The sequence below is a fragment of the Podarcis gaigeae genome (genome assembly GCF_964106915.1).
Source record: "Podarcis gaigeae genome assembly, chromosome: 7".
Taxonomy (NCBI): domain Eukaryota; kingdom Metazoa; phylum Chordata; class Lepidosauria; order Squamata; family Lacertidae; genus Podarcis; species Podarcis gaigeae.
In genome coordinates, this window is record NC_139683.1 from 62,408,050 (window position 1) to 62,434,091 (window position 26,042).

General features: G+C 42.9%; 2 protein-coding genes across 2 annotated transcripts in view; one reads left to right on the forward strand and one right to left on the reverse strand.

The window, feature by feature from the left end:
• Window positions 1-10,971, reverse strand: part of SYCP2L (synaptonemal complex protein 2 like) — a gene marked incomplete at its 5' end in the record, with an annotated part of 31,269 nt that extends 20,298 nt beyond the window's left edge. Inside the window, 12 exons of the mRNA XM_083749561.1 lie at window positions 26-118; window positions 1,878-1,980; window positions 3,735-3,787; window positions 4,158-4,300; window positions 5,348-5,382; window positions 6,450-6,538; window positions 6,645-6,730; window positions 7,966-7,990; window positions 9,464-9,635; window positions 10,098-10,240; window positions 10,428-10,562; window positions 10,942-10,971. Coding sequence (XP_083605687.1) covers window positions 26-118; window positions 1,878-1,980; window positions 3,735-3,787; window positions 4,158-4,300; window positions 5,348-5,382; window positions 6,450-6,538; window positions 6,645-6,730; window positions 7,966-7,990; window positions 9,464-9,635; window positions 10,098-10,240; window positions 10,428-10,562; window positions 10,942-10,971 — 1,107 coding nt within the window. The remainder of the gene's footprint in view (window positions 1-25; window positions 119-1,877; window positions 1,981-3,734; window positions 3,788-4,157; window positions 4,301-5,347; window positions 5,383-6,449; window positions 6,539-6,644; window positions 6,731-7,965; window positions 7,991-9,463; window positions 9,636-10,097; window positions 10,241-10,427; window positions 10,563-10,941) is intronic.
• Window positions 10,972-17,190: 6,219 nt separating this feature from the next.
• GCM2 (glial cells missing transcription factor 2) lies at window positions 17,191-22,857 on the forward strand (the record flags this gene model as incomplete). Its single annotated transcript, XM_083749562.1, has 5 exons — window positions 17,191-17,277; window positions 18,152-18,404; window positions 19,900-20,012; window positions 21,179-21,304; window positions 21,976-22,857. The coding sequence occupies 5 exons, from the start codon at window positions 17,191-17,193 to the stop codon at window positions 22,855-22,857; spliced, it is 1,461 nt and encodes a 486-aa protein (XP_083605688.1).
• Window positions 22,858-26,042: the final 3,185 nt, after the last annotated feature.

Here is a 26,042-nt window from a genome sequence, read left to right on the forward strand (position 1 = left end):
CATTATCTTTTTCTTTTCTTTTTACCTCAAGGCTGTCCACGTAGAAAGTAATGCTCTCACTTCCAAAATTGAAGTCAATCCAAAACTCCTTTAGTTTGTCATCAGCTGGTTTCTGTAACTTGGAAAGAAATGGGAAACTTTTCTGCTTGTTTTCAGAAAGAAAGGAAAAACTCGATAACCTGTGGACTTCAGTACATGAAAGCTTAAGCCACATTTGTTCATCTTCAAGGTGTCGTTGTAAGACACACGTTTTTGCTGCAACTAACATGGATACCCTTCTACAAATTGTAAATATCTTGCTTAATGGTTTAGGGAACACAAGAAACAAGCCACATATGTTACAAAGCCATGAGTACTGCTTTGACCACCATGGGGGTCCCAACACCAAGTGGCAGGGGTAGTGGCTAAGCCTTCCTTTCTCCATCTCTCCCAAAACATCTCCCCCAAAGGTGTCTTGCAAGAGAAACGAGGCCACTTAGCCTTTGCTGCACGTGGACAGCTGCAGTGTAAAATGAAGGTTTTTCCAAGTTAGCCAGCTTTGATATAGTTAAAGAGACTCTGTTTTTGTGGTCTTTTGTGAGATAGGAGGGAGAGCCTCCTGTACATTTTAGGTCCCTGGAAAAATGAGAAGTCTAAAAACACTCAGGGAGCCTCTAAGAGGACAGGGAGCTTCCAGTTTCAGAAGTCTGCCCTCCCAGTTGTAGACAGCAACCAAGACAACGATGGAGGTGGCATGCTGCTCCCCACCACCTCCCTCTCATGTATTTACGTTGCTCAGATGCAAAATACCTGAAGAAGGCCATAGGAGCCCTATTAAACATTATCGAGCTTAATGCAATATCACAGCGATTTTTAAGCATTACCATGTTCGCATCAGCAACAGCAGCTTTGCATGGAACTGAGTAAACCCTGCAAAAGAACAAATTCGCCACTAGGATATCGGTCTCAAATACAATCTGCTCCGACCCCTGCTTCCCCCATCTCACAGCTATGGAAATAGCTCATCTCCCTCCAAACTTTCTCTTTCTCTACTTTCTCCCCTCTCCCTCCCCACCTTGCCACCACCCCACATTAACTACAACAAAAAATGTCTCAAAACGACTGTATGAAGGATGCCTAAAACAGAGACACTGAATGTACTTTTGTTACCTATGAAAAATCTTTCAATAATAATAATAATAAATGCCTTTCACAACATTTTTATTTAAAGCAGACAATGCTAAGTGCAGCCCAAGCAGGTAGAAAATGCCCCACAAGCAGCGCTGGCAAGCCTGAGAATGGAAATGGACGAGTACAAACATGTCCCAGATGTGTAACCGTATGCATGCCAGGGGGTAGTCAATTTGGTGTCCTACAAAAATGTCACTGGACTAAGATTTCTGCCACCCCTGACCACAGGGCATACTGACTGGGGCTGATGGGACCTGAAATCTAACAATATACAGTGGTACCTCTGGTTAAGAACTTAATTCATTCCGGAGGTCCGTTCCTAATCTGAAACTGTTCTTAACCTGAGGTACCACTTTAGCTAATGGGGCCTCCCGCTGCCGCCACGGCATTTCTGTTCTCATCCTGAGGTAAAGTTCTTAACCCGAGGTACTACTTCCGGGTTAGCGGAGTCTGTAACCTGAAGCATTTGTAACCCGAAGCGTTTGAAACCCGAGGTACCACTGTATGGAGGGTGACCCGTTGACTTCCTGTGATCTATGTGCCCATGCTGTTCTCTCACAGCATCAGAAGCCACTTAATGTACAATTGCAGTGGCAGTCCTCCAAGTTAGCAATGACCTACAGCAAGACTGAACATGAGAGGTGGTGATTGAGCCTAAGCTAGCCCATCTGTTTGGAGAACTTCAAGGCAGGTCAGCACCAGCTCACATCAACACCATCTGCCATGGCAAACAAGGTGGGCCCGCATCTCTTCCCATGCCCCATCAGCAATTCACACTTCATTAAGTAAGATCCTTTCCTTTCCACAGTACTACCAAGGCAATCATATCAGCGTATCAAGTGAAAGAGGTTGCAAATATGGATACTGCCTGAGCCAGCGTCGCACTGGAGGACAACACTGGAATAGGAAGCAGACATGCACACATGACTTCCAGCTTCTGACGTGGCCACATAGCTCTTTCCATGCCGCTGGGGAAACACCCAGCAGATTTCGACAACAATGGAATCAGGGCAAAAAAAATTTGAAAAACAAATGAATAAACCATCTCCGATCTCCTGTGAAAGAAAGTTTGCCCTTTCAAGATGTTTAGAAGCTTGAGCAAAGGGAGACTTGAATGTATGTTGGGAAGCAGACAGAACTCGTAAGTAAATTTATTTCACATCTATGGCCTTAGCCTACCGTCAAATTTCAGAAATCATTCCAAGCATGTCAAATGCACTACTTGATGGGAAAATGCCATTAAATAGCCTGAATATTCATCATTGTTTTTTTTTTTAAAAAAAACAGATTCCTTTAAGTTAACAGGACAGCAGTTGCTTAGAGTGTGGTGCTGATAATGCCAAGGTTGCAGGTTCGATCCCTGTATGGGAGGGATGCATATTTCAGCATTGCAGGGAGTTGGACTAGAGCAGCCTTTCTCAACCTGTGGGTCTCCAGATGTTGTTGAACTACAACTCCCATCACCCCTAGCTAGCAATGCCAGAGCTCAGGGATGATGGGAGTTGTAGTCCAACAACATCTGGGGTCCCACAGGTTGAGAACCACTGGTCTAGATGATCCTCAGGCTCCCTTCCATCTCTGCAATTCTATGATTCTAAGTATTAAGACCTTACTATCCAAAATGCCCAATACTGAAACCAGGAAATAATATTTCTACATAATTAGCTAAACCCCATGAGTGGCAGGGCCAGCTTCAAAGATGACTCCCCCCACTAAGCCACTAAGTAGGAGCCAGCATGGTGTAGTGGTTAAGAGCAGTGGACTCGTAATCTGGTGAACCAGGTTCACATCCCCGCTCCTCCACATGCAGCTGCTGGGTGACCTTGGGCCAGTCACACTTCTTTGAAGTCTCTCAGCCTCACTCACCTCACAGAGAGTTTGTTGTGGGGGAGGAAGGGAAAGGAGAATGTTAGCCACTTTGAGACTCCTTAGGGTAGTGATAAAGAGGGATATCAAATCCAAATTATTATTCCTCTCTTCTTCTAAGCTGACCCAATATTTGTACATGACTAAGCCCTGTACTTTTGGGCTCAACTGGATAAGCCTCCCACAGGAAAATTCCACCCCCAATGTCTCCTCCATGTGTGCATGAGCGAGAGCAACCGAAAAACTCACCATCCAGATTCTCTCTTATAAGTATCAAGGTGACAGCATGCTGATTCTTAGCTTTGTAACTTTTGAAGCTTTTAAGACCAACTCAGCAAACTGCCATCCATTCCGAAGCTGAATTTGTATCTGACATGATCTGTAGCGCTACATCTTTCTGCCTCCATGCTTTCAGTGCTCAAGACTGGTGTAGTTCTGCAACATAACTTCACATGCCTAGACACTGGAGTTTATGCATTACTGGCCTGAACGGGAGAACTTGGGACTCATAGCAAGCTTGCCTCAGCAGCACCTCAGAAGGGACATGCCTACATTGGGTGGGGAGGAAAGAGTCTGGGGCACCCAGTTACTTCTGTGGGTAAGCCCAGAAATAGAGTCGGTAAACAAAACCTGCAAAAGCCTGTGATAAATGGGTGCTCAAACTCTCTCAGGTGAGCATGTTCGTGGCAATTCCTTACCTTCTTTTATCTCCAAGTCTTTCATTCAGTTTGTTAAGAAATAACCTGGAATCCTTCGGGGGGGGGGGGGAAGCAAAGCAGAATGTGACAATTATTTTCAAAAATTGTTCCAACGCCAATTCCATTTTTTTTAAAAAAACAAAACATTGCATGCTCTTCCCAGTGGCACATAAGCCACCGTACAAATGCAAAATGAGTTCAGAAGGCCGGAATATCACAAATCAGTCAGCTTCAGATTTGTTTTAAAGACAACCAGCGATGTTTGATTTTCTTCATGAGAATGCACTGTTAGCAGATTACATCCATTAATTCAGTGAAAAGGGAGAGAAACCAGTTTGCTATACCCTTTCAAAAAAAATTGCGCTGTTGCTATACATTTGAAGATTAGCAAAAACAAGAAGCCAAAAAAACAAAAACCCTTACTGTCTCAAAATCTCTTTCTTTGATTTCTCTAAAAGCCTTAGCAAGGTATTGATCTTCAAACCAGTTGTGAACAAGATCATCTCTCAGCTTTTTCAACATTATCCTGAACAGGGCTTCCACAATAGCAATCTGGATATCATAGTCTGCACAAAGAAAAGAGTTCTTGGAAACAATATATTCAGCATCCCATATGCAAAGTATCTTACCAAGTGATGAAAAACTTCCTTCCATCCTTCCTTGCACTACAAGTTTAGATCAAGAACTATTCCGCTTTATATTCAGCCTTTGCCCGAGTCCATTATTCCAATATTTTAAAAAGCAGCATGCTTTCCTTCCCTCCTGGGGAGTTTGATGCTATTGCTACACTATTTATCTTGCTAAAGGAAAATGTGATTTATTACTACAGTCTTATGACTTTTGCATTTCCGAGAATAGTCAAATATTCATGTGCAACCATTACAGGTTCATTGGCTATGACTCAACAAAGGTTTGCCACTTTTGTCCCATAAAAAACCATGGGAATTAGAACTAGCGCCACTAATGCACCTAATTTAATTCTACTGCTAGGGAAGAGATCTCACCTTTCCAAAGAACCTATTGCTTAAAAAGTTATTAATATCAAAATATTTGTTTGCACGTAGCATTTCTGAAGAAGAGTTGCTTCAAATTAATTCTTGTTCTTTAGAGACAGCAGTTTAACCCATGCCTAGTCAGTATTCCCTTAACATTTTAACACAATGCAGGAATAAGAAGAATGGGGTGCATCAGATATTAGAGCAACTAGTGATGGCAGGGAAGCTACAACAATCTCACCCAAGCATTCCCTGGGACTAATCAGGCCTACCAGGTCTTTGCATTTGGTCCATGCGCTGTTTTTGCCCACCTGTTTTTGCTCACCTGGCATCATCTACGCCATTAGATGTGAGGCAGGTAAAAGGGCTTTGTAAGTCCTGATCATGTGAGTGGGCAAAAGCTGGTAAGGGACATTTCACTGGGACATCAGGGCACATGTGGGTGGCTTCACTCAATTCGTAGGCAGCCGCTTAGTTTTACAGCTAACATCAGTTGAAAAGCACCACTCTACACAGGAGTTTCCGTATTCTTGGATTTTAGCATCAGATTCTAAGGCCTGGTCAAAACAGGTACCTGGCCTTTTCCCAGCCCCAACCAAGATGATAAGATTTTCTTACCACCAACATCCAGAATTGCTTTTGCAAGTTCTTTCCTGAAACAACATAACCCATTAATGAGCTTTAAGCCTTAGAGAGTGAGAGAGAAACAATTGGGGATTAAATATTTAGACATAAGGTATGAAAAGTCAAAACCGAGAAACAAAACATGCATAACAGGAGTGGACTTAAAGGGAACTTTTGCCAAGACTGTCCAATTTAATCTTTTTGAAGCAACGTAGCAGTTTAGGGCCACAGCAACCAAATGCCTTTCTCCCTAATATTCAAATGCACCATTCATAAAAGGAAGTTCTTCACTTGAACAGACATATTTGATCTTCAGCTACAGGCACAGTGCTGTGGTATACAAAAATTTAAAACTGTTTCCATATGTTTCCCAGCAGTAACTGAAGCAGGGCTATTTATGGAGTGCTCCTGTGCTCATATTCTGCTTTTCCACAGGCATCTGGTTGGCCACCGTGAAAACTGGACTAGATGGGCCATAGGCCTTGTCCAACAGACTAGTCCAGGGGTCAGCAACCCGCGGCTCTGGAGCCACATGTGGCTCTTTTACACCTTTGCCGCAGCTCCTGGGCGGATACTAGCGAGGGGAGGAGGCGCATTGTGCGCCCCGACACTCCCCACTGTGGCGGGCACTGTACTGGCTGTGACGTCGCATGGGGGCGGTGCGTGCGTTAGTCACACAGCGTCCCGACGTCACCTTCCCGCCCGCTGTCAGATCGGAGGGCAGCGGCGCGCATGTTTGCGGCTCCCAGGTTATTTTTCTTCGGAAATGGGTCCAAGTGGCTCTTTTTGTCTTAAAGGTTGCAGACCCCTGGACTAGTCTTATGTTCTTAGATAGCCAGTGGTGCGTTTGGTCTAGTTGAGGTCAGGGATAATGGGAGTTGTAGTCCAAAAACAGCTGCAGGACCACATAGGCTAGCCACACTGCACAAATGCAAGACATTATTGGATGCAAATGTCTCCTCATTTACTTCAGCAAAAATTCAAACCTTCTGTTAAGTACATATAATAAGAAATGAGGGGAAAGATTCCTTCCTAGCACCTAACAGAGCACAGAAGACACACAAGGATCAAGTCCACATGTGACAAAGATGCTTACATAAGCAGACACATCTCTTCAGACCCGGCAAACTTCTTTTTCTCCTCTTTTCCAGTTTTATCTAGCAGAGTGTTTAAGGTTCTCAAAGCCTTTGATGCAGGAAGTGTAAGAAACGTAGGAAGACAAGATTAAGTAACTAATGACTTTGATTTACTTCCTAGAAATCATTTCACATATTCCTTGTTTGAAACTGACCTCCTGTCGAAGGAAACAGCTCACATGAGAATCAGCAGCTAGATGTCCTAAATATGGTATGAAAGACTCCAGCAACTGTTTTTTCCCTATAACAGAAATGTTGGGAGAGAAACACACATTTGTTACCAGTTAGGCAGCAAGACCTCTAAGTTTCAAAGCAGTGCCACAGTCTCTCTTATTTGAATAGCAATCTTCCCAAATCAGTGTCACCTGCTTTTTGTAATATTGTACAGTGGTACCTCGGGTTGCATACACTTCAGGTTACATACGCTTCAGGTTACATACGCTTCAGGTTACAGACTCTGCTAACCCAGAAATAGTACCTTGGGTTAAGAACTTTGCTTCAGGATGAGAACAGAAATCGTGCTCTGACGGCGCGGCAGCAGCGGGAGGCCCCATTAGCTAAAGTGGTGCTTCAGGTTAAGAACAGTTTCAGGTTAAGAACGGACCTCCGGAACAAATTAAGTACTTAACCCGAAGTACCACTGTAGAAGAGGTTTGCTTTTCGCTCCCTCATTGTAGAATTTTAAATACCTATTGCATTTTTACTAGAGCTGAACACAGATTAGATCGTTTTTAGCTGATCAATAATTTGCTTTTTAGTCAATTAAATATATTTGTACATTACTGAAGTGTGTGTGACTTTCGCAATATGGAAGACAACAGAAGGAAAATCCATTTATAGTGTGTCCCCCATTCCAATTCCTTACTACAGCAAAGCATCAGAAACAAAACATCAGAAACAGACAACAGTATCCTAATCTCTCAGACTGATTAACTAGAGGGGACCCACTAGAATGAGCTAAACAGTGGTTCCCAATTGGTGGTCCGCAGGTACCGGGGGTCTGTGGCACCATTCACATAACAAAAACTACCACAGAGATATCAAAATATTCCAAATTAGGGGTTCGTGGCTTTTGAAAAACAGGGGCTCCTCAGTACTTAGCTAATTGGGAACCACTGATCCAAAGTATTAATTGGTTGTCTAATTCAGTCTAAATAAACCTGGCAGCCTCACTTCTTTTGTTTACTCCTATTCTCCACAAGGACTCAAAACAATATAGAAAGAAAGCCGAACAAAAATATTGCATGTTTACACAGTAGTAAATCTCAATGTGTTCCATAGGATTTACTCCTGGAGAGGTATGCATAGTATTGTAGTCACAAATCATATGCATTTAACAGCCATAAATTTTCTCTACTTCAAACCACCATTTCTTTTTTTAAAATGTAATTTTTGTATTTGTCTTTTGTCATGTTGCCTTGGGACTGCTCTGATAATAAATCATCATCAGATACTTAAAGGTATTTAGCGACTGACCTTCAGCGTTGCTTTTGCCGATAATCTGAAAGCAAGATGTTGCAGGGATGGGAAGAGAAACAGAATGGATATAACTCAAAGTTAATACCTTATTGGCATGCATCAAAATGTAGCACATTCAAAATACTGCCCAGTTTATAAAACTTACACACCAGCACTAATATATCACAGCATTGTAAAGTGTGCTTAACCGTAATACCGGCCAGGTTCAAACTGAACAAGTTTCTGCTCCTCAACACTGAGTTTTTTTTCAAATTTAGACTCGTCCTGAATTATTATCATTGTCATTCATGCAGTGCATTTCAACCATGTACAGATTTTCACATGCATTTTCTACATTCCCATTTTTCCATGCAGGTTTTGTAAAAATACTACGTAGTACGATGACACGTTAGGGCCAACTGCTATTTACTTTGAACAATATAGCTTCCAGCAAAAATTGCATGGTTGGGTCTTCACAGGAAAATCTGAAGCAGCAAATCCCACATTTGTCCCAGAGATGTCATGGATCCCACAGATGTCATGGATGCTGGCCTCACTAGCATTGCCACCCTGTGGCGCTGGCATGGGTACTTGCTACAATGCAGCTGAACCATATGGGAAATGAACATAATGTTCCTGCAGACACATGGAAGCCCAGAAGCAACTTCCATTGTCCAGTTTATCACTGGGAGCATTTATCAAAATCAGCCTTAACTTGCACAACCACACCCTTCAACATTTCTCCAATAAAGAAAGGGACATCGTATTCAATAACAATAATAATATTTATACCCCACACATCCGACGGGGTTCCCCAGCCACTCTGGGTAACTTCCAACGTATATAGAAACATTTTTTATAAAGTCCCTATACATACAGATGCCTTTTAAAGGTTGTATAGTTATCTCTTTGGCTCGGGGTGTGTGACAAAACTCCATACCCTCCAACATTTCTCTGATTAAAATAAAGACATCTTAAGGAAAAGTGGGATAATCTGGGACTAAATCAGAAACTGCTACGGCTTCTGTAAATCCAGGACTGTCCCTAGAAAACAGGAACACTTGGAGGGTCTGCACAACAACCACATGCATCTTTGCATATTAACAGGCTCACAGGATGGCTTTCCACATTACTATGATGTCCTAGTATTGCACAAAGCTGCATCCATACAGTCCATTATAATCATACAAGGAAAGCATTAGCTTACCACTAGCTGGGGAACTTGTTCCTCCAGATGTTGTTGGACTACAGCTCCCATCATCCCTGACCTTTGGCCATGCTGTTTGGGACTCATGGGAGTTGGAGTCCGACAAATTCCGGCAGGCCACAGGCTCCCCCATCCCTACGTCCACGTGGGAAAAGGTCAAGTCCAAAAAGCACTTTTTCAAAATAAAGGTCACAAATAGGCATGGCTACAGGGAAAAGTGAGATTCATGGGGTTCATAACCAGCCGCTTCATGGCGCACAAATATGGTTGCCAAAAGGCAACACAGCACGTTTGTCTCTGTGCACTTACCAAGGCAGTGTCGAAGAAGTCTTCAACAAGGTGGACCAAGAATGTACTTTCACTTGGTTCGATCAGGCTGAGAAATTCTCTGGTTCTTTCAAACCAAATGACCATGTAAAACAAACAAGATGCAAAGTCAAAGGAATGTCTCAAAGCTAGTTTTCTACTTACAGAAATGCAGCTAGGAGAAAGAAGACAATTACATGGGAATGGGGACCCACGAGTGTTTTTATTATACAGGGAGGGTTGAAGAGTAAGATAAAAGCTGCCCATGGATATTGCCTGCCCGTCTCATGTGGGTTATTCCCAATTTATGAAACCAATTTCTTCTTTCAATGAAATAACACAAATCTCCACAGAACCATGCCTAGCTGCATAAAACAAAAAAGATTGTCATCCTTGTCCATAAGTAAGAAAATGAGGTCAAACAAACTGACTGCAAAAAAAATTAAATGGTTTGGGGTTTTTTTGGTGGGGGGGAGGGGGAGGGGGAGGGGAGACAATGAATCAGCAATGGAAAGGAGGGCTATTTAGAAGTTTGCTTTGGTCAGCTCTGGGCTAAGATCACCACTTCTAAGAACAAGGAAATTTCTGTTTCATGGAGCATTAGTATGGTTTATACACAGCATAGCACTTAAACAACCATTCACGCATAGGGTTACTTATCTTTGCTATCAATCCCTCCTGAAGAAGCAAATTTACACCATCTCGAGGATCACTTCTACAATACTGCTGAATGCACTTCAACAAGAGGGATACATTTGTGAACTCATTTTTGTCCAGTTCCTAGGATGGAGGGAAATCCTGCATTACTGCATAAACAAGCAATTCAATGGACTGAGTTTTAAGAGATTAACACTGCAGTCCTATAAATGTCTACTCAGAAGCGAGCCTCATTGAGTTCAATGGGGCTTACTCTTCAGAAAGAAGCTACAGAATTGCAGCTGAAACAATGGAGCTTTTTCCTACTTGCCTTTTTTAGAACTTTGTCCAGTTGGTTTAACAGTTGCTTGCTGTACTTCTGAGGATAAGTATCATTCCCTTGGATTATTTCTTTTATTTTCTGAAATCCTTTTCCCTTGAAGGCATCACTCAGTAATGACTCTAGCTAGAATAAAACATGCAGAAACAACTTTTTGAAAAATTTGTAGCCTTTCAGTTATGGACAGATTAGCTTTCCCACCACTGGTCCATACCAACTTTGAAAACAGAGTGAGAAATTCAACATAGCGCTATGGAAATGGCTCCATCAGCACAAGCATTTTAGCCTGCTCCCCACTCTTCTCCCTACACTCTTCTTTGGCGCTTCTCCTGAAACACACACAAGCCAATTTGGAAGAGTGTGAGGGGAGGACAATGGTGGAAAGTCTTGTGTGAGCTTCTGCTAGTGGGGCTCATTTGGCCCTCAATATGCTGAAAAGATGAGTGTCTCTGAAACAAAGACATCTGATTTTAAGCTGACTGAACAATGTTGTGCACATGGTGATATTTACATAGTATTCAGATCTGTCCGGCATGTCACCATCATTTTCTCTACTCTCTTCTTCCTATACGTGAGGGGGACACACACACAATCATTTGAAACATACACATTTTGATTAGAAATATCTACCCAGAGCTCAAATTGTGGGCAGAAATGGCGGGGGGGGGGGCCTTAATGGAAGCTCACTTGCCCAGCTGCTCATACTCACCAATTTTGCCCACTAGGCCCCCACCCCAAGACCATTAGGAAAGGTAAAGGCGATGGCCCTCTCCACAATGCCTCCCCACCCAACTCAGTAATTCCAGTACTTATGTCGATCACTGGAAAAAAGACTGGAGATGTCCTCAAGAAAGAGCATCAGTGAACTTGTGCCAGAATTGTTTTTAAGTGAACATAAGAAAGCCCAGGTTGGGGACGCGGGTGGCGCTGTGGGTAAAAGCCTCAGCACCTAGGGCTTGCCGATCGAAAGGTCGGCGGTTCGAATCCCCGCGGCGGGGTGCGCTCCCATCGTTCAGTCCCAGCACCTGCCAACCTAGCAGTTCGAAAGCACCCCCGGGTGCAAGTAGATAAATAGGGACCGCTTAGCAGCGGGAAGGTAAACGGCGTTCCGTGTGCTGCGCTGGCTCGCCAGATGCAGCTTGTCATGCTGGCCACGTGACCCGGAAGTGTCTCCGGACAGCACTGGCCCCCGGCCTCGTAAGTGAGATGGGCGCACAACCCCAGAGGCTGTCAAGACTGGCCCATACAGACAGGGGTACCTTTACCTTTACTTTAAGAAAGCCCAGAAACGGGAGCAGAGCACAGGAGCTCTCTCCCCTCCTGTGATTTCCAACAGCTGGTGTTCAGAAGCAGCTCCTCCTCCTGCAGAGTATTTCATCTGCTATAAGCCACTCCTGGTAGTATTTGATTAAAAGATGGGGCATAGATTTTCAATGTGTCCCCAGCAAAAAAAAATAAAAAAGTATCACCACCCATTTGCAGCCAAGAAAAAGTCAGCCAAAATCCCAGAAAAAAAGACCTTTGAGGCTTCTTGGATAACCCCCACCTTGAGCGTTTTGCAAGGTGACCCTATGCATCTCCAAGGGGTTAATCTCAGGTCAGCCTAATCAGACGCATGTGTACTTGAGAAGGATCCCCCACGGGGAGGGCCCATGGGGCACACTCTCAAAAAAAAAAAAAAAAAGCCCACAACAGGCTTGCCCCCCCCCCTTTGTCATGAGCACAATGCTGGAGACCCAGTCTTTACACCAGTCAACAGAGTCCCTCCCGCGGGCCTGCAAGCGGCCCACCGACCTGATCCTGCATGGCGGCTCCAAATCCTCCAGGAAAGGGTGGCGCGGCGCCAAGCGCGGCCTTAATAAGCGTTCGGGCAGCGTCTGACGCGCGTTCCACGCGCAGCTGATGCTGCCACCTGCGCCCAAGGGCGTGAATTGAGGGTGGCTGAGCGCGCTCGGAGCCCGATCCACTCTCCCCCCCCTCCCTACGTTGGAGGGGTTACTTTAAGAGGCGATTTCCTGAAAGGAAAGCTATGCATCCCTTCCTAGTAGGCATTGATCCTTGGGGTGCAGGGGGATTTTATTCCTTGCTGCTGCGCATATGTCCCTAGGATTGGTTTATCAATTATGCGTTTAGGATGGGGGACATTATTTTGTAAGTGGGCAGAACGAGAAGAGATGGAGTTCCGCGCCACGCTTGCAATCCGGACGGTGCGCCTTATAAACCCCGCCGAGAGGAAGTCTTATTTCTGTCCCCGACTTAAAAGGGAGAGGAAGGAAGCAGGATCGTTGAGTCCCGAAAGAGTTGCGCGCCTTTCATTCTGCCTGGAAAACGAGCCTACAGAGCTGGACTCTCGAGTGGATTCGAAGGGTCACTTCGGTGGAGGTGTTGCAAACGCAGAAGAGATTTTGCATTACGTTTACGCAGACCTACTGGATTTAATGACGCTCCTAAATGAAGGCGTGCCTATATATGATTGAAGCCCAAAGGTTAATATTTTCTGTATCCAAGGTAGATTAAAATCTCCAATCACAAAGGAAAATTTGAATTTCGTACTCCCTTGAGGGCACCACTACCAAGAACGCAGTTTATAGGGCAAGACTAGACTTGTCTGCTCAAAAGGAAGTTCCATTGTGTTGGAGACCTTAGGATCCTGCCAAAAAATAAGCCTACCGCAACCGGATTTTTCGCCCATTATAGCCATCTTGTGAGCTGTAGGTTTAGCAATCCTATACCCGTTTACCTTGGTGCAAACTACACTGAAGTATAGGACTGCTCTTTTAAAGGGTAGCTTTTAAAGGATGGTATTCAACTAGGTTTTATGCATATTCATTAACGAGTCTACTCTGACTCTTGAGTAAAACTTGAATACCAACCGGCGCATGTAAAACGGTGTTGTGGGTGCGTCATGACCAGTTCAACAGGTGCCACTTACTTAGTTGCTTCACAATAACTATGAAGGTTAACATTAAACAAACAAGAATCTATGCCTTAAAAGATGTTTAGGAACATATATCAGAAAACACGCCTCCAGGGTCATTGGAGGGAGGCCCCGCCTTTATTTTATTCATGCTTTAAACAGACAGACAGACAGATGGAAAAGCGGCCAATGAAATAAAAACAATAAAATAAAAACATACATTCATAAATCGGGTCTAGCATTATGATAAATCCTAGTCACAAAAAAGTGAAAGAATGTAACGCAAAGCGAGGGAAGTAAAGACAAAGGAAGAACATTGTCAATATGATTCTCGTTCCAGTAATCCGCAAATAAAATAACTGGCATTTTATTATTTTTATTGGAGAACAAAAATCTATAAAGTTTCGCGTCCTGTATTTGCCAAACGGTCGAGGGGAGGCGATTTCTTTTATTATCGGCCACAACAAAATAGATCCTAGCAGTGCATAATTTTAGAACAAACTGTCGTAACTATTACGCTGAGTTTATTTAGAATGCTTGTTTCGGGGACAAAAATCAAATGTGTGTGTGTGTGTGTGTGTGTGTGTGGCAGAATATACCCCGTGATATATTTTATTAACAGAGTGATCCTTTTCCAAGAGGTTTGTGCTAGGCAGAACCAAGTCCGCTGATTGTACGCAGCCGCGTCGTCTGCTTTTGAGAATACGCGGTAGCGGAATACTGCGCGCGTTCCCCCCCCCCCTCGGAAGTACATCCCATTTTCTTCATTGGGACTCACTCCCTAGCAAGTGTGTTTAGGGATCGAGACTGCGGCGGAATAAATGCGTTATTAATTTCAGCCCTGCAGGTTTGCTAAAATACCCCAGAAGCTTGTAAAGTTTTTAGGGTATTTTAGCAAATCTGGAGGGCTGAAATTAATAACGCCTACGTTACCTGCCACGTAAGTGTGCATCGGATACGATCGCAGCCAGTGCCCTGCACAATGCTGAGCACCAAACGCTGACTTTATTTAACGTGTCTCCTCAAAGGTAAGAACCACTGAGTTCTATGAGATTTACTCCCAGGTAATTGTGTATTGGATCGTCGTTTTACGTGCCAGAGAGCTGGCTTAAATGTCTTCAGGATGGTATCGGCGAATAAAACCCAAAATCGAAAGTAAAAAAAGAGAAGGCAGGAAAGTATTCAGTGTGTTCAGGAGTCTAGTCTTTGGTATCTTAGAACAGAGAAGAGATTTGTTTAATTAACTCAAAGATGGCCTGCCTATCGGTTTAAAAACTGTGAACTAACTAACATCATAGGAAAAATGCAAAATCGTTATGAAACAATACTTTTCGTTGTCAGCGTGCGGAAATGGCTCCCCCCCCCGTCTCCCTGCCTGCCGCCATCGGTGTGATGGAATTTTGTCATATTGCAGAATTAACATTAGAAAGATTAAAGAGAGCTTGCCTCGAGTCGTTGCAAAGGATATCAAACAACAACTTTGCAGAGCCTTCCGGTTTTCCACCACTGGATATGAGAGAACCAACATGGTGCGTGGTCTAATTCATGTTCTAATTCAGGCTGCAGTCCTTTCTCCACTTACCTGACTGGGAGTAAGTCCCACGGAATTCAATAGGACTTACTTCTAAGCAGACATGGTTCGGATTGTACTTGGTCACTTGCAACTCCAGCTGCCTTCGTTGTAGTTGTTAAGCTCCTTTGTATCTAACCATTTCAGGGACAGTGAATAATAGAATTGTAGAGTAGGAAGGGACCTCAAGGAAGCGACCTCATCTGGGCCAACCCCCTGCAATGCAGGAATCTCACCTAAAGAATCCCAGACAGATGGCCAGCCAACCTCGGTTTAAAAACCTCCAATTAATATTTCCTGTAGTTCAGCTTTTGCTCAAGCTGGTGCCCTTCAGATGTTTTGGCCCGCAACTCCCATCAGCATCCAAAACATCTGGCGTTCTAGTCCAAAACATCTGGAGGGCGCCAGGTTGGCAAGCCTAAGCATTACTCAGATAACTATACACCCTCTTCGAGTTGAGTGCGCAGCTGAGTTAAAATCCACTCAGCGCTGGAAATCCATTCAGAAGTTCTGAGCCGACGCTGAAGCTCAACGCGGTTTTGTGGAGCGCAATTTGGAAGCTGTTTTTGGCCGAAGAGAGTGCTAAAAAGCCGAAATGCGTAATGATAACCATCATAAATTATAAGTTGTTGTTGTAGTAGTAGTTACTGAACTGCAGTCAGGCGAACAGACTTATTCTGAGTAAGCGGATTTCGCATTGCAGCCTCCCATTCAAAGGACACCTTTGCTGGCTTGGGGATCGGCACCCTATTGAGGGGCTTTATTATTTTTTTGTTTAATTAATTTTTGTGTGTGCGGGGCGGAGAATACTGGATTCCTGCGCCTTCAGCACAGGGGCTGAAGGAGGAGGAGTCGCCCTCCCTCCCCCACGTGCTTTTAACACCTCGGAGGACAGCTATGTGGGAGGGTGAAGGTCGGGGACAAAAAAGATCCCCTTCCCGGAGTAAGCAGCAGATCAGAAGCGGAGCTCGAGAGGGTAAGGGCAACAGAGAGTTCTTTTCAGCACCACAAGAGACGGACAGCGGCCAAACGCAAAGGCAAGGCGAGGACGCCGCTGTTTAAGGCAGGTTGTGCAACACCCTTGATTCCCTCTCCTGTCCTGTCCTGTCTCTCATCCTCACCTTCATCCCTTTCAGTTTGTTCTCTTTTGCCATCACTGTAGAGCAGCCTTTCTCAACCTGTGGGTTCCCATATGTTGTTGGACTACAACTCCCATCACCCCTAGCTAGCAAGGTCAGAGCTCAGGGATGATGGAAGTTGTAGTCCAACAACATCTGGGGACCCACAGGTTGAGAACCGCTGTGTGGGCACCTTACAAAGTTTATTGTATTTTAGTGTTTTGTTGGAAGCCACCCAGAGTCGCTGGGGAAACCCAATCAGATGGGATGGGTATAAATAATAAATTATTATTATTATTATTATTATTATTATTATTATTATTACAAAGGGAGGTGCTGGGGTATTTATTTATGTCTGCCTCTCCTCCAGGGGGCCCAGAGCTGCTCACATGATTTCTCCCACCCCCTGCAAATAGCAGCCCTGTGAGGTAGGTCAGTCTGATAAATAGAAACTGGCCCAGGGGCATTCAAGTAGCTTCGTGGCTGAGTAGGGATTTGGAGACTGCAGCGCTTTAACTGCCACTCCACAGCAGCTGCTGAGGACTGTTGGGCCATGGGTGAGAATGGTGAACTGGGAGCAGAAATCATCTATATCAACTCCCACATCAACCATGAACTCGCTGCCTGGCCTTAGGAATTGCATGATTCTCTTATGTTCCCCTCCCCTCCTCTTAGCTGGGGCATGAGGATCACCTTACTTCATAGATGCCTGCTCAACCACTTGGATATGTGGGACTTGCAAGGATTTCCATCCTTCAGTTTGGCAGCACCTCCCTGCCCATTGTCCTTAGACAAGCACCTTCTCTACCACTGCTAAACTCTTCTTTGTTTAAGCAAGACTACCCAGATGTCTAAATATGATGTGTATTTTAATAGGACATTTTAGTTTGTAGTGGTTTTTTTAACTGCTGGTTTTATTTTGGAAAAAGGCGGGTAATTTTAACATCTGCCTTTAATGCACATTTTATATGTTAGGTAAACAGCTTAGAGGTTTACCTCTAACAGAGTATTATATATATAAATTCTGGTAAATAAAAAATAAAGTAAATATAAGGTAATTCTGGCCTTTTTTACAGCTTAAGGTTAATATCTCCAGATTAATCTTTACTTTTTGCTGTATCTTTTTTGTTATATTATTTACCTAGATCCATGGTTAACATGTCAAAGGACTCAGACTACACCTGCTCCTATGGGATGAAGTTAACCTGGGATATCAATGATCCCAAGTTACCACAGGTACAGTTCAAGGAGGGAGGTTTGGAAGAAACCTGCTTGAATGAATTTGTGGGCTAGTTTTCTAAGACCGCAAAACACACTTGAAAGTCAGCCTTACTGAGCTCATTGGGGCTTTTTCTTGAGTTGGTGTGTATAGGATGGCCCTGTACACCCCAACAAAGCACACCCCCAACTACACTGTATCTTTGTAGGATGCTTCTGCAACAGCAAACAAGCAGTAAAGATATGATGGCTGATTTATAGGCAATTGCTAGCAGTGGTGCAGAGGTGTTTCTGTTCTTATTCTCCCTCTTACTTTGTGGATCCAGATGGATATTTGCTCCAGAAGAAGAGAAGGGGAGCAAAGCACCCCTGAAAATTAAAAACAGAGGACTACAAAATGATATTGTATATGTGTGTGCTTGTGCCAGTGGAATTATATTAGCTGCTCATTTCTATTTAAAAATATTCTCCACTGAAGCACATTTTTTTGGGGAAAAAATACATAGCTTGAATAATAAAGCCCAAAGAGGAGAATTGCATTGTTCATCACCAATAAAGTCACAAGGAAACTGCATTAGTTGCTTGAGCCTGTGACATTTGCACAATTACAAGCCCACAATTATAAATCTAACAGATTTCAATGGAATGTGCAGACTTGCAGCATTAATCTGGGATCTAAATGTGGAGCTGAACTAGACACGATTTTGGGATGTTGCTGTCATGGTGGATCTTCACATGTGCATTTGAGCCACTGCTTGCATTATTTTGTTAACACATTGTGTGTGTGTGTAGAAATGATAAAGGCCCAGACTGGTTTTCACCTTAATGAGATGCTTTGCTAATATAGCCTCCATCTGTTCCTCTTTCTCTCATCCCTTTGCCGCTGATGCAGGAGCCCAAGCACTTTGATTCCTTCCAGGAGTGGCCTGACGGCTATTTGCGGCTCATCTACTCCAACGAGGATAAAAACGCACAGCGCCACCTCAGCGGGTGGGCCATGCGCAACACCAACAACCACAACTGCCAGATCCTCAAGAAGTCCTGCCTTGGTGTAGTGGCATGTGCCGGGGACTGCACCCTGTTGGATGGGACCAAGCTGCAGCTCCGGCCTGCCATATGCGACAAGGCTCGCCAAAAGCAGCAAAGTGAGAGAATTGTGATGGGGGAAGCCACCCAACGGCTGCTGCATCTTGCTCTGATTTGGGAGCCATAGGGGGCCTTTGTGGTGTTTACAGCAGAGAGTTCAGTCGGATGGCATCCTCAGGGAGGTACACCTGGCATCCATGCTGTAACATTATTGATGCCAGGTTAAAGTCTTCTTATTTGCAGAGGCATTTTAGATGGTGGCATTCTTAGGTGGTTGGGCGGCTTCATTCCTCTTAATTTTATTGTGCTGGTTTTTGTTACAACATTTCTGCCATTTTAAATTTCTTTGTGTATCGCTTTGGAATCTGTTTTTGGATGAAAGGTGGTTTATGTAATAAGTCAAGGAAAATCTGTCCAGGAGATTTCAAGCCTCAACACAGCTCTGTTAAATATTTTCTCAGTGTTTTTAAAAGTACAGTCGTGCCTTGGAAGTCGACCGGAATCCATTCTGGAAGTCCATTCGACTTCCAAAAGTTTGGAAGCCAAAGCACAACTTCTGATTTGCTGCAGGAAGCTCCTGCAACCAATCAGAAACCCCGTAAGCCCCGTCGAACACTCACTTCTGGTTTTCGATCGTTCAGGAGCCAAAACATTTGGCAACTAAGCTGTTGGAGATCCAAGGTGCAACTGTAGAGTCCTCTTAGAGAATATTGTTTTGGCACTCATGGGATGATGTTTTGAAGTGATCCTGTAACTGCAAACCATTTTTCTATTTAAAAATTACCCTGGAATTTCCATCACTTTCCAAGGAATGTATCTGAGGAATCCAAGGAAGACCCAACAGTAATCTTGAATCTGTGAGTAACAACCAACAGGAATCAAATATCTGCTTTCAATACCATCCCTAGAAAAACTGCAGACATAACTGTTTCAGGTGTAATTTTTCTTTCTGCATTGTACTTATAGGATCACTTTTGTCTCATGGATGTCAAAAATCATGTTGTAAGCATCCTGCAAATGCCAAAGATATCTGAGCCAGCTCTAGGTGTCCTACCTTTCATTCTGGCAACTGTGAGCACTTGCAATTAATAGGGTTTCAAACATCTTTAAACCAAAGTCCCCATTGTTATTATACACCATCCTACTAATGTATTTCTGTGCAAAGTAAATTTACGATCTTGTCATTCCACCCTGCCTGTAGGACTTCCCCTTCTGGATTGTTGGGGGAAAGTAGGCAATATTACTGGAGTGGCAAGTGTTGACACACAAACCCAATGGAAAGCTCCTGGAATGCTACAGAGGGGAGGAGTTGGTGGTGGGTTCAATTTTGGAGAGTTCATAAAATGTGGAAGGCTATCAGATTCATAAATCATTTTAAGTTACAAGCAACATCAGTTCTGAAGAGGTTTGTACTTTAGAGGTTCTAAGTTAATAATTCCACCATTTATCAAATCTGCTTCAAAAATAATTCTGCCTGGAGATTTTACTACAGAATGATTGAATCTGACTTGCCTTCTGTTCATCACTTTAACCTATTATCCCTCTGTCTCACAGAAAAACTTTGTCCAAACTGCAATTCAGCTCTTGAATTAATTCCTTGCCGGGGGCACAGCGGCTACCCAGTAACTAACTTCTGGAGACATGAAGGCAAGGCAATATTTTTCCAGGTAAAATATAAATAGTGCTTTTGGATTTTGAGCAGCTTGTGTTTTTTCCCTCTTCAGTGATTCGGAATTTGTGGATGGAAAATCCATGATCATATTTGTCCACCACATAGAAGAAATTCAAACTGGAATTGCTTGTGATAATCACCTGTACTCACCCTTTTCAATTTTTAGTGCTTTTGAATGAAATTAATCATGTTGCACTAACTGAGGGTCTGCAGCAATAGCCTGGCATTGATAAGATGGCAGGCCGTGTAACTTTTGGGTCTTTGATATATTGAATATTAACATAATTCCAAAGCCATTGATTTGGAGTCCAAAAACATGGTGGCCGGAATCCAATTAATTATTTGAACAATTTACGCCCCAAGGACTTTGAAGCTAAATTTTAGCCCCAAGGTTTCATGGCAACCTTTTTATGAAATGGAAGGACATTTCAAAGAGTTTGTTATCATATGGCACGATGGGTATGCCTCAACCCTTTGGCATGTCCAAAGTAGCTCTCTGGATCCTTTCCTATGTTTGATCCAGCATTCACTACTTATTTCATTTGTTTATTCATTCTCAATATTTATAGACCACTTTTTACCATGAATGGTCTCAAAGCAGTTTACAAATCAATCAATAGAACAATGCACTAATCAAATAATATGGTGTTTAAATCAAGCCATATAGGCCTAATACAACTTACTTAAAATGCCTGCTGGGATGCAAAGCTCTTCCTCAGGTGCCTGCGGCTCAACAGAGGGGTGTCTGATCTCAGCTCGGTACTACAGAGTTAGACCTGAATGCACAAGTCCTGGTGAAAATAAGCTGTCCATCTGAGCCAGGGGAGACTACCAACACTCACTTTAATCAGTTTCTCTGGTTCGTTTCAATGAGGCTTGCACAACAAAAGTTGACTTCATTTCTAATAAATGATACAAACTTCAATCCACAGACGTTAGCAAAACTCCAGATAGATTAAAAAAGCAATTTCTTGTTACAAGGTCAGACTTATATAAATGTTCCTGACCATAGCTTTTGACAGAAGAAAATGACCTTCATACCATATTAAACTGCTTATAAGATCACTCCAAATTAACTAGTTTGTGGATGGGTTGAAATGTCTCTATGCTCGTGTGTTTCCTGTAACTAAGAACATTGTTCACGTGTCCATATTTCTCCAGGCCAAGGGAATACATGACCACCCTAGACCAGAGAGTAAATCAGAAACAGAGATCAGAAGAAGTGCGCTTAAAAAGCAAACACCACCTTCTCATTCATCTCAGAAAAAAAGGCTTCTGGAATTTCAGGTAACTATAAGGTTGCAGAACCACAGAGAGCTTTGTGGCACCTTAAAGACTAACAAATTTATCCAGGTATAAGCGTTTGTGAGTTGCAGTGCATGGGGATAGACAGGCAGCTACCCAGCCACTATATCCATCTGCTTCACTCCTCACCTTTGGCAAAGCAGGGAAGTGGTGTGTGTGTCCAGTGCTAGCAAGAGCAGCAATATCTGTTGTAGGGGCTGGAGAGTTGTCTAATTTGTGGGGGGTGAGGAGCAACGCTAGTGTGAAGGCAGTGATGCTGGAACATCACATAATAATTTATGAAGTAGGAGGTGCAGAAAATCAGTACAATTTCACTTTAATCCCATCAGTGGGTTGCTGCTGCATACACCCACAGCAAAAGACTTACCTGGAAATGCCCTAGGCTTGAAATAAACCAATAAATAAACCCATAAAATTAAAATTATCCAACAAATGTTTATGGTGATTCCAAGATGTGTACAGAACATCAGCACTAGATCCAGGTGTTTCTGATGTCAAATAGCCATTTGAAGCCATCTCTGATGCTTCATTTGAAAAACCTGAGCAAAATTAATTTGAACCACAACTGGCAACAACTGAAATAGCCATTCGCCATATTTCATTGGTGCATGCAGCCATTTCTCCTGAAGTCTTTTTATTTATCTTCTCATCAGACAGGAATGTGTTTTGAGAACAGCAGTCACTTTCATTATATTCATCATCTGGGATGTGAAGAAGGATCAGAAAAAATCAACATAATTACAGATACCGGCTTGCCACTCCTAGCTCAGCCGCACCATTTATTTCAAAATATAGAACCTTACAACATTACCTGCGATGCAGCCAGCTTTCAAGAGGATGTGTTATCACCACTTCAGAAGCGTCCGAGCCCCAAAATCTATACATCTAAACCAACTTGTGGCTATGAATGCTCATTTCCTGGTTACATCAATTCCAGTCTGTATACCTTTCACAAAGATCCAATGGATATTCCAGGGGATGCTGACTATGTTGTGTTGAATGGACTTCAGTACCATGTAAATTCACTAAATGCCCATGAAAAGAACTTTGATGGCACCCATAAACATCATGGACTAAAACAGGCCTTAGCTGAAACTAACTACGGAGAAAGGATTGGCGATGAATCTAGTCAAGTCAATGTTAATCATCCCCATTACTGTGAAGAATATGCTTGCAGATATAGCAGTCATTCCTCTTTGGAAGGCCCGCCTTTGCAAACTGTTATAACCACAACTACCAAGATGTCCCTTGAAGCCTACAAGCCTCCTGTGAAGTACGATGACAGTTTATATGATCCAAAAGATCTTATGAGTTGTACCTTGGCAGAAAGCATTTCAGGGAATGTCTGTCGAGAGATAAGCCTTCAAGACGACTGGGGAATGGGCAAACCAAATGAGATTGGTGAGCATTTTCTGACAATTGATAAGGAGGAGCATATAGCATCAGTGAATAAATGCCAGGATAGTACTGATGCAGGAAAAGTTTATACTGGATATGAAGGACAAACATTCCAATTTGAGAATACTGAATACTAAGCCTCAGGTGTGGCAAGATTTGTGTACACACAGATTCTATATATATATATATATATAGAGAGAGAGAGAGAGAGAGAGAGAGAGAGAAGATAAGGATTTATTTTTAACCAATAGATTATAAAATATTTTGTGGGAAATCTGTTGGTTTTGGGAGATCTGATCAACACTGTGGCTCATGTTATTCATTCTAAACATAACATTAAAGTCACAATGTAGAAACCACACAGCAGTTAAGTCATGGCTAGGTTAAAGGGTGATGCAATGTCAGTCATACCAGAGGTCCACTGAAATCTGAAAATGACTTCGTTGGATATCATCTAAAGATTTGGAAGAATTTAAGCTGTTGGCATATACAATACATACAGTGCCAGAATTATATAGGCTCAAAATGCTGTTGTAAACTTTGGTATTTTACTCAAAATCGCTCCATTGTGAGTATTGTGAGTGCAGATCACTGAGAACATCAGCTGTGCATGCTCAGTGGAAACACATGGATACTGCATGAGTGAACAGTGAACCTCTATTCTTTTTAATCTGCCATGCACATGATAAATTATCAGTATGTGTGTGCCCTTTGTAATGATATTATTTCACATTAGCTCCTTGTGTGGTTATGGTTAGGTTTTAAGGATGGGGAACCTATATGGCTCTTCAGATGTTGCTGGACTTTAAATTCCATCATCCCCAACCAGCAGGGACAATGGTCTGTGTTTATGGGAGACAAAGTCCAACAAAATCTGGAGGACCACATGCTCCACAACCCTGTTGAAAGCACCTATTCAATCTTTATGGCAGTATAAAATGCTATCAAAATGTGACTCTTTAAAGGCTGAAAAACCATCAACCAACAAGTAATAAACAAAATCACCTTCAAAAAATCAATTTATTAAGCTATTATGTCGAACATTAATTTGAAGACATAAGATGGAAATCAAACAATTTTATTTAGTTATTGCATTTTTATACAGCCCTTCATCCCAATACATGATGATATTTTATGAACTTGAATCAGTTTTATTTAAGTTTTTTTTTATCATTTCCAACCCTACAACTTTCTGATTCTAAGCACACATCACTATAATTTTCATGGAACAGAATTTGTGTTCCTGGAGGGCTGAATTTCACTGCAGCAACAAATATTCCAATCAGTTTCGTCAATGAAAGCTACAAAACGAAACCAACATAAAGAACAGCCCTCATTCACTGCATGGGCCAGAAAGCTCAGTTGGGTAGACTGTGGTGCTTATAATGCCATGGCTGCAGGTTTAATCCCTTATAGGACAGCTGCGTGTTCCCGCATTGCACAGGGCTGGACTCAGGGTCTCTTCAAACTTTACAATTCTATGATTAGATAATTAAGCAGAATGGAGAAAGGAAGCTTGCAAGGCTTGTAATATCCATTTCAATAGCCTGTGGTCCTCCAGATGTTGCTGTACTCTCCCGTCAGCCCCAGCCAATATGGCCAGTGCCTGGGATTACAAGAGTTATAGTCCAACAACATGCAGAGTCTCATAGGTTCCCCAGCACTTTTTAAAAGCACCTTTTCATGAATCAATAAAACAGAAACAGAGATAGTGGATTAGCTCACACAACCATATTTCTCATAAGGAAGCTTGGTTGCAGGAAAACCATTCTTCTTGATCCATACACTACTCATGAATGGGAAGCCAGTTTAGCAGGTGAGATCAAAACAGTAAAATGAATTTGGGCTCATATTTGTGCATCATGAAGTATGGCACAGACAGCGTCTTTCTTTACAGAGTGCTTGAAAATATTTACCTGTTGCTCCTCTATGGTTGTCATTTTCCTACAACAAATACCTTTTACAAGATCGACTGATCCAGAGTGGTTAGCATCTTGGTAGTAAGTCAGACTTGGACTGGAGAGACTGGGGCTCAAAGCCCCACTTGCCATAAAGCTCATTGGGCCTGTTACACCATCCCTGAGCCTATATCACAGGGGCAATTGTAAGGATAACATGGGATTGCACTCATGCACGTGCCACCCTGAGGTCACTGCAGGAAAGGTTGGAATAGAAATGTGAGAAAAATAATACAGTATATTGATCTCATCCGTACCACATTCACCACAGGCAGATTCTCAGAGCAGCCTTTGCCCTTCACGTATTCATTGAGAGCTTGTTTTCTTTGCTGTTTATTTCCCCTTCTAATTAATACACCTAATTGCATTATCAGAATCATCAGTAGCAGCTGCTATGTAGTTAAGAGGCTCCTAAAATAAAATTAAACATCTTCAATTGCGTCTCGTTTTTATGTGGTAGCCCAAATGAGTTTGAAACAGTTTTTAAAGGACACGGTTTAGTGCTATGGAAGTGGGCACTGGAATGTGGCCTAATGTTCCTTGCTTTGTGGAATCTGTACTGCTATTGCAACTGTTATTTCTCAGCTAGAAGCAATCGTGAAGACAGTAAAGAACTTGGCCTGTGTTGACCATGACATTGCTAGTCCTCCCCAACACTTGCATGTGGCCCTCAGAAGGTTACCCCGAAGGGGATGTGGCCCTCAGCCTAAAGAAGGCCCCTTCCCTTACCCTTGAGCTAAGAGTGCTAGACTAGGGGAGACCCAGGTTCAAATTCTCCCTCGGACATCAAAGTTCACAAGGCGACCTTGGGCTAGTCACACAGTCTAGCCAATTTGTCATGAGGCTGAAGGGAAGGGGGCAGAACCACATGCAGCTCCTGGAGTTCCTTAGAGGAAATGTAGGATACGGAATAAATTCAAACTAAACAACGTATTTTATTTATTAACTTGGTTGGGGAATATGCCTGAAGTCCATTTCAAAAAGTTATATTCATTTAAAATAGGAGCCAACTTGGGTGCACCATAACGTGAACACGGCGAAGTGTAAAATGAGTCAGGGAGCAGGTGCGTTTGGATGTTGTCGTTTCCAGCTTCTTTTGTAAAAATGCAAACTGTGTTGCTCTTCATGGATCTTTTAGCTCTTGTCGATTATCTTTCATTTCCTGGTTCACAGCAAGTTGCTGCTGTTATGTCTGTGGGGCAAAATGACGTGCAAACTGATCGGCACATGTTGTTGATCCCATTGCTTTGGGAAACACCGGCAGGTTGTTCTTCTAAGGTCAAACTGACCTATTATCTATGAAACCTAAGAACTGCTATCAAAGAACAACATCAAAAAGCAACTGTGTGATAGATAACCCATGA